The 8563-nt window shown below is 32.1% G+C and overlaps 1 protein-coding gene across 1 annotated transcript; it reads right to left on the bottom strand.

Annotated features, from left to right (window-relative positions):
- Positions 1-265: 265 nt before the first annotated feature.
- LOTGIDRAFT_157475 (hypothetical protein) lies at positions 266-4521 on the bottom strand (the record flags this gene model as incomplete). Its single annotated transcript, XM_009049682.1, has 4 exons — positions 266-1189; positions 1868-1917; positions 2368-2474; positions 4475-4521. The coding sequence occupies 4 exons, from the start codon at positions 4519-4521 to the stop codon at positions 266-268; spliced, it is 1128 nt and encodes a 375-aa protein (XP_009047930.1).
- Between the last annotated feature and the right edge of the window lie 4042 nt (positions 4522-8563).

The following is an 8563-nucleotide window of genomic DNA, read 5'->3' as shown; positions in this document are numbered from 1 at the left end:
ACTTTATGATATTAAAAATATGAATAGTTAAAAAAAATATGTCCCAGATACAAAGACAAGCTCCTTCGAATCTCTTGAAAGAAGAAATACAGCTAAAATGACAAATAAGAAAGACACATAATAATAAGCATACAAACAAGAATAAGCTTAAATTAAGCAATTCCAAACATAAACAAAATTTGTAATTTTTGAAGTTCAAGTATAATACAGACGTTGTATGTTTGGAATTGGATCTTTCCTGGACTGCAACAATGTGATTAAGGAATCATAAAAGTTTAAAACAAAAATTCAACAATGATAATGGTTCTCTTATGGAGTGTCTTTCCCACCAATCCTTCACTATATACCCTAAATAAAACCAATCATCACCAGAATGAGTTGTGTACATCTGCAGTTCAACACGAGGACGGAATTTAAAACTGGGAAGGTACATTGAATAAATTACTTGCTGATCAGTGCTCATCACTTTGATTGACAGCAACTTTTTCACGCTCTCCATGTAATCTTGAGTATATAAATACATCGTGTCATATTTTCCCATAAACATAGCTCCGCCTACCCATACTAAATTACCACTAACAACCTCCATGGGTTTCAAGGAACTGTCAAATTCCTTCACCTGACTATAAGCTACTTTAGATATGTCAAAATTTTGTGGTAATCTGATACGAAAATTGTGACTTTCTTCCACAAAATGTCTGTAAAGCCCAATATCAAGCCAGCTGACAAATTTGGTTTTTATTAAATTTTCATTGATGACTTTATTGACTAGCTCAAATTTAGCGTGCATCACACACGAATAATTTTCATTGACAGTATTTGGAAAAATTTCAGGATAATCAGGCTGATTAAAGATGTTTTTTATTTGATTTGCTATAGAAAACGACCAAAGAGATTCTCTCTTAACAAGAAAAATCTTTGTGTCATTAATTGGGAATTTTTCACGTATTATTTTAAAAGTATCTACAGTGTCTGCAGAATCAGTAAACACAATCAAAGGGTTTTGCAATCTCCCAAAAACTGACATCCATCTTTTATATTTAGATGGTGTGTATTGTTGATGACGTCCTTTAGCAAAAGATCCGAGATTAAAATAAGCTGTAACAATTGTTATTTCAGATGATACTGCTGGGTCACCATATAATTTATGAAGTTTTTCTAATTCATGACTCTGTGATACGCTTAAGGTCTGAAAAACAGAAAATGAAATGAAGATGGGCAATACTCATACCCAATTCAGAATCTAAAGGATCATTATATTTTAAGTTGGACTAAGCACTGATTTAAAGTCTACTAGTGCTGGCATGATACATCATTGTAATAATACATTGCAATACAACATGCAGCAAAAATGCATTGTATCCTATGGTAGTGTATCAATACTTTATAATACAATACAAGACAAATATTCCAGGAAGTTATTCAAATTTGGATTAATATACAAGTTAAGTTTGTACATCAAGTTTACAAGTAGGTCTGATTAGGTGAAAACGCAATAACATCACTCACTGTTATAGTGTCTGCGTTTTGCCAACTTGTTGATGCTTTCGACAGGAAGTGGTGTGCATTATTTACGGTGACAGAAATTTTCCCAGATATACTGGAGATGATAAAGGGTGCGTATTATACATGCTTGTACATTACATTCAGGAATATACGATACATAAAGAAATATTTGAAAGTAGCAAGGCCACTGTTTTTAATCATTGCAAAGAGTTCCTCCTTTTTATGATTATATGCGTACATACGCTAAGTTTCATTGAAAAAAATGTATCTGTTAAGAGTTTAAGAGCAAAATTGCATCAATCTCATCATATTGTTGCTTAACACCATGGACATACATAACACCAGCATAAATTTCTCTTACCATAGATTTTCTTTTATTCCAATCATTAGGATAAAACCTCCAATAAACATCTGGATATTGAAAAAAAAATTATATAAAAAATAGATCAATTTTTTTTAACAATGGAAAAGAAATATCCTTTCTTGCTCTAAAAGACTGAAAATAAATCATGATTTGACAACATTGTTAGATAATAAGCTTGACTCTACTCTACTCAATGCTGTGGATCATTTTAAATTAGAAGAAGAAATTCACCAGATCTATCAGTGCTATAAGGAATTCTTTCTCCTTCTTGGATGGCACCATTACACTCAAATCTTAAAGTGAAGTTTGAACAAAATATTGATGGGGTTCCACACATGCTCAAATTTGTTGATGTTTTGCGCTAAAAATATTCGCTGAAAACAGCTCCTTCATTATATGGACATCAATATCGTCAATATTACCCATACACGATCAAAAATGCCTCAAATAACTTGAAGTCAATGGTACTGATGAAAAAGTTTGAGCTTAACACTTACACAATAAATAATAGGAAGTTAAGATGAAGTTAATAACCAGTACTATCTTCATAGGTTGAAAACTGAAAACAAGTTTCATACTTTCCCGCAAAATATTCATGATGATGCTAAAAAGAAAACATTCAAACATATCAATTACAATAATAAACTTTGAATGTTATATGGATCCAAATTAGCTTCAATAAACTTAAGCCCATTAACATGGCCCTCTGTCTAACTTTCAGCCCGTGGGAAACATTGATTTATTGTCAGAACAAAGTAAAAGTTTTTTTTTAAATTTTATCCATTATTTTTATGAGAATTGGAATAACAATACTATTTTGGGGCTGCTATTCCAATTCTCATAAAAACAAAAGAAAAAATTCAAAAAAAATATTCACTTTGCTCAGATAGTAGCAATCATTAATTTTCTTTTGGACTATGGGTTATGGTGAAACTGTTATTTTTACCTTTTTATCATGCATGTCAAAGAAGGGGTATTTAATGTGAATTAAAATATCTGAAAATAGAATAGTGTCTTACTCTGTGTTCACAACGAGAGCAGAATTGAATTTCTTCTTTCATTTCAAAATCTTTCTAAAAGTCATGGTTTACCATTCTCTGAGGTTGATCTAGGCCTTGATTTTATATGTAAATAGTTTTACCAGTTCGAAAATTGAGGTACCCAAAAATTGGTTGTCTTGTTGACAAGATCTATAATAGATAATATAGTACATAGATCATTCGTATCAACTTCGGGACTAGAATGTTGTTATCGAATCGAACTTTTTATCTTATTTCATAAATTACCAAAATAAAATATTCAGCTGTACGCCATGTGTCTTAGAATGTTTTTGGGTCCATAGAAATATAAGGTTCAGTGATTTTAAATTTAAAATAGACACACTTCCCTCCCAGAAATGAAAGTGAAAATTACCTACTTTTTTATCAGAAAATTTCCCACATGTTTTAACAAAAACTTTTCCAGTGGTTAACATTTTCATCAACCCCAAATGCAATCTAAGATTCTCTGTAGTATTTTTAGGCCTTATTCACACGTTGATCTTCTGATGTGCCAAATTTAATAGTTCATTTAGCAAATGAAAAGTTCAACGTTTGAATTCGTTTGGCTCGACGATTTTTCGTGATAAATAATTCAGATCAACTTGTCTACCTGAGTAGCCTTTTTAGTCTGTTGAATTTACCTAATAAATTATGCTGATGGTATTACAATGATATGATAATCAGGTTTCAGTGTTTAGAGTTGCAAATTGATTGAATATAATTATAATTGTATATGATTGAATACAATGACATTTATTATGTGAGCAAGCCATTTCTTGACTTTTTACCTAATGTAATAATTATTCGTTTAGTGTAATATTTAATCTAAATGTCTCTTTTGACTATCTGAAACTTTTGTTAATAGATGTAACCTATCTAGTTGAGGTCTAAAAGACTGGTCAAGGTACAAATTCAAGAAGGTTAGTTGAGTTCAAAGGTGAACCTACCGGTAAAGATGATTCTAATTTAGTGAAGGATGCTCTTCATTGCCCAGTCTCTTGTTCTTTACTGGAAATATTTCCTTTAAATATATTCTATCACCAAATGGGAGCCTGAGGTGGAGTCATAACTGTACTGAATCCATGATAGGGTTTTACCTTTACTTGACATCACCCGATCATACTCGTTCTGTAACGATCATACTCGTTCTGTAACGATCATACTCGTTCTGTAACGATCATACTCGTTCTGTAACGATCATACTCGTTCTGTAACGATCATACTCGTTCTGTAACGTAAGAATAAATTAAATGAAATGAAAAGTAATGAAAGAATTAAAACGAAAAGTGCAAGAGCAATTCGAAATAAAATCTTTCTTTTCTTAAGAAAATTTAGAAGCCAATCAAAATCCTAGTCTAGTGTTTGGATGTACCACTATGTTTGTTGTTGTTTTCTTTTTTTTTCGTAACTACACTTAAAGGCAGGTACCCAAATACCATTTTTATTCGACTGGTCAAAAGATCTACTTGTCGTAAATAAACTATAGTAGGCCTAATTCATGCTACAGTGTAATCTGAGAGTATTTACCCTCGTTACTGGACAAATATGAAAACCATATGCCTACCGTACCTTAACCATAGAAGGAAAATAATCCTTGTTTTCGTCAGCCATATTTGACATTCGGTTAACATCGGTTTTCGGCGACGAAATTATAATTGTTTTAAGTTAGATGAAATTCTTACCTTCCGATTTTTTGATTTTTTAAAATTCTTTATGATATCCCTTTGTTTGTACCTTTTAACACAGTTTCATGGTTGAGGTTTCAAGGTAAGTTCCTTCGGTAATTACTCTTAAGACCGAATAGAATTATTGTTATTTCAAGGGAGATAATTTTGGTTAATATACAGACTACAATCATTTAATTGACGACTAATAAATTATTATTCATAGTCATATAGTTTCACTTACTATTCACTGTCACTTACATAGCATCCTTTACGCCAGAATGCAAATTAATGTCAGATTTCACTTACAATTCTTTCTTTGGTTGTCTACTGATCTCGATAAAATATATTCATGCAAATAGTAAGCAACCACTTTTCAGCATTCCCTTTGACCTCATGATTAATACAAGTATGACTGTATACGTAATAAAGTATTCAAAATATAGGTTTACGTTATGAATCACTATTTTAGGCCAGTTGTTAATCCTCACCCATGGCAAATTTAAAATATTATGAATGTGAATGGGTTTTATAAAATGATAGAACACATTATAGAAAATTATTTGTTTATTCTTTCTTGGTTAAACGACTGTTACAGAGTACATTAATATTTACCAGAACACAGGACACAGAATTTTATAGGTTTACAATCAAACAATAAATAATGATTTACGTCAGGGCTGTAAATTATCTAACGCCAGACTGCCTAAAACAACACGTGTGAAAATAAATGCCAAGAAATCCCCGGGCATCCACTTCTTTCATAACATAAAACTAATTTACAGCCCCGAACGTATTCCATATAGGCATGGTTTCGCTCTTTCAATTTGAACGTGTAAACTATGTATCAACTCTTTTTAGATTAGTGCTTTAACATTGAAAGAAGCAAGACGAATTACTGATATCCTAAAGTTTAGTGGTTTCTTTGGTTTAAGATGTTTCTCAAATTCAGAAGTACAATCGTACATAAGGTAATTTAGTCACCATAATTTACAAAAAAAAAAATTCTCAGGCCATAGCTCTCAAAATCAGATAAATGAAATGAGAGCTCAGCTTGACTGCAAGATTTGCAGCATCTGGTGTCATCTGATGTATACCGCTTGATTTGGTCTACCCGAGTGCACAGACGACTGAACAATACAATTGGAACAAGTTCCCCTCAGTTTCTGATGTCCTTTTTCCTATTGAAAGTTCAAATCCCTCAATCGACTCGAGTGGTCGGCACTTCAACCATCACGTTTAACCCAGTTATCAGTCAATCCTTCCAATATGAGAATCGATCAATTGCTAGTCGACCTGTGCCCATCCTAAGATACCAACCAACGGATTTATTGAACTTCATTTTTCTTAATTAATTAAATAATGACATAAAAATTATAAATTGGTTTTTACTAAATAGACATCATGATGCCGGTAATAAAACAATAATGGGAAAACAATAACGATAATAATAACACAATAAATGAGAAAAACAACCAGATTCTTATTCTCCTGAAAGTCTAAGATCTGCTCACATGAGAACATATTAAGTACATCATCAGGTTAATTAGATTTGGCCACCATTGAACAGCACTGGCTGCTGTTCAGCTGTCCAATAAAAACGTTTGCTCAGAAGAAAATTCATAAAACAATTTTAACAGAATACTGGACTGCCGATTCCCCCCTAATTGTTAACAATTTTGTTTCCAAATTGATATGCGCTTTATCATTTCACTAGCCACTGGTCGATTTGTATAGATAAGCGCTTCATCATTTTTCTAGCCAGAAAAAAAACCCTGTCGTTTTGTGTAGATGAGCTTCATCATTTTTAAATGGTTGGTTTTTATATAGATGCGCTTCATCATTTCACTAGCCACTGGTTGATTTGTATAGATAAGCGCTTCATCATTTTTCTAGCCAGAAAAATAAAACAAGAACACTCGTGTCATTTACATAAACCAACAATATTTCTACTTGTTCAGACGGTTTTAATCGATTTCCTGGTAAGTAAAATCTAGTTTCAAACAACTACAACCAGTGCTCCTGTAAGAGAGTATCTATTATAACACCTAATACAACCCAAAAACTTCTGACATCTGGAACATCCCAGATGTCAAATCATTGATCTAGCTGACCAGAACAAATTCTGGTTCACTAGTACAATATTTAATATGCACTAACATCTATTATATACAATATATACAATTTAAGTAGGATACGGTTTTGATTTGTGAACTCAAAAGCCAAAATATTTTGTTTGATTTTCTCAGAATGCTGTATAGTACTTTTTAATAAATTCAATTGTATTTCTCGATAAATTGGCCCAAGTGTACACGAAGTAGGCCACTTTCGTTTAACCCTATCAATACAACATACGACACAGAAATTGCAAACCTAATTAAATGTGGTAGCCTGCGTTATTTTGCCAGAAATCGCAAAATCTTGTATTCTTCTAAATTGCTACGTTTCATAATTGGTTCAACAAAACTTTAGCAAGATATACATGCAATGCTTCGATACCAACAAATTGTCAAAATATTTTGAAAGTGACTGTAGAATTTCCATGACTCATTTTAAACGTCTGTTATGCTTCATCATTACATTACAGTTACATATTTTTTTTATATATATACACTGTGACCTTATTATATAGGGCAATTTACAACAACGACGTTACAAAGGCGTAACATAATCTACAAAGGTTAAAGGGCTTGTAAAGATGTTTTGTAAAAAAAAAAATAAAAGTTGTGTATCGGGAACACTGATTTGCACCATTCCAATTTCATACGTCTGTGATTCCCGTAAGTCCACAAAAAAGAAGTGTTTGATGGCGTCACTAATTGCAAATTAATTATGCTTATCACAAAAGACCCTTATTCGTGATCAGTGACGTTATCAAACACTTAGTTTTAGTGAAATTGTAGGAACCGCAGACGTCTGATTGAAAATTGGAAATGGTGCAAATTGATGCTATCAGTGTCCCCGATACACATAAATTTTTTAGATAACCTCTTCACAATCCCTTTGTACATAATAACAACACCGGTCTACTATTGTACATTATCAAAGCAATATCATTAGATCGGAATAATTGAAACCAAATGCTTTTGTAGCTGATTTATTTCTAAGGCATTTCTTGAAACTAATGACAAAAACTTCTCTCCTGCTAGCGAGGCATGTTTCTTATATGAAATCCTATTCGGGATAACAGAGTTTAACTTTCCGATATACTGGTAGAACTTCATGCAAAAAAAAAATAAGAATCACTTTGCTTCTTTCAGAGAGTCCAAAATGGTGTTGAGTAGATAAAGTAATGTTGATTATACATCCATCTTTGATTTACATAAGGACACAATTTGTACGTAAGCCTATATACAAAGCAATTTAAAGAAACTACCAAGCCATATTAAGTATTAAAAACTGAGGGGCGTGATGTCAAGGATGCCACCCATAACCCTTTGATAACCCTACTTATGAGTTGTGTTATTGTTGACAGATATTTTACGCATTTTGGAATTACGCAAGTTACAATGGGCCTCAGATTGGAATTTGTTGAAGATCTATCAGCTTTAATTTCATCTAATATGGCCTGGCGTTTCTTTTAACTATTTACATTACGGTGGGTTGTTTCGTTCATTTATCACGACAAAAAATTACTGAAACAAAATACTTTAACGAAAGGTAATAACGGGAAACAATAAATGGTTAATGGATAACATAATAATGATAAAATATACATTATTTTTTAATAATTAGGCTATTTACGTTTATATAAGATAAGATAAGTATACTTGAACGCTCAACCGAAATATTTTTTTTTCCAACCCGTCAAAATATTAGAGCCAAGATTGATTGTGATTTATTGAATTTCTGACGTTCAAATTCCTTGCACATTGTCATGCTAAATCTTAAAAGCGTAAACTAAATCGAACTTAGTTAAATTCTTGACGTAGTTAACACATCGGGCTTCAGATTGATCCCTTAACAAAATGACGCTATTCGTGACTGAA

The sequence above is a fragment of the Lottia gigantea genome, assembly GCF_000327385.1.
Source record: "Lottia gigantea unplaced genomic scaffold LOTGIsca_14, whole genome shotgun sequence".
Lineage (NCBI taxonomy): Eukaryota > Metazoa > Mollusca > Gastropoda > Lottiidae > Lottia > Lottia gigantea.
The sequence above is the reverse complement of the archived record's forward strand: the minus strand, read 5'-3'. Positions and strand labels throughout refer to the sequence as shown.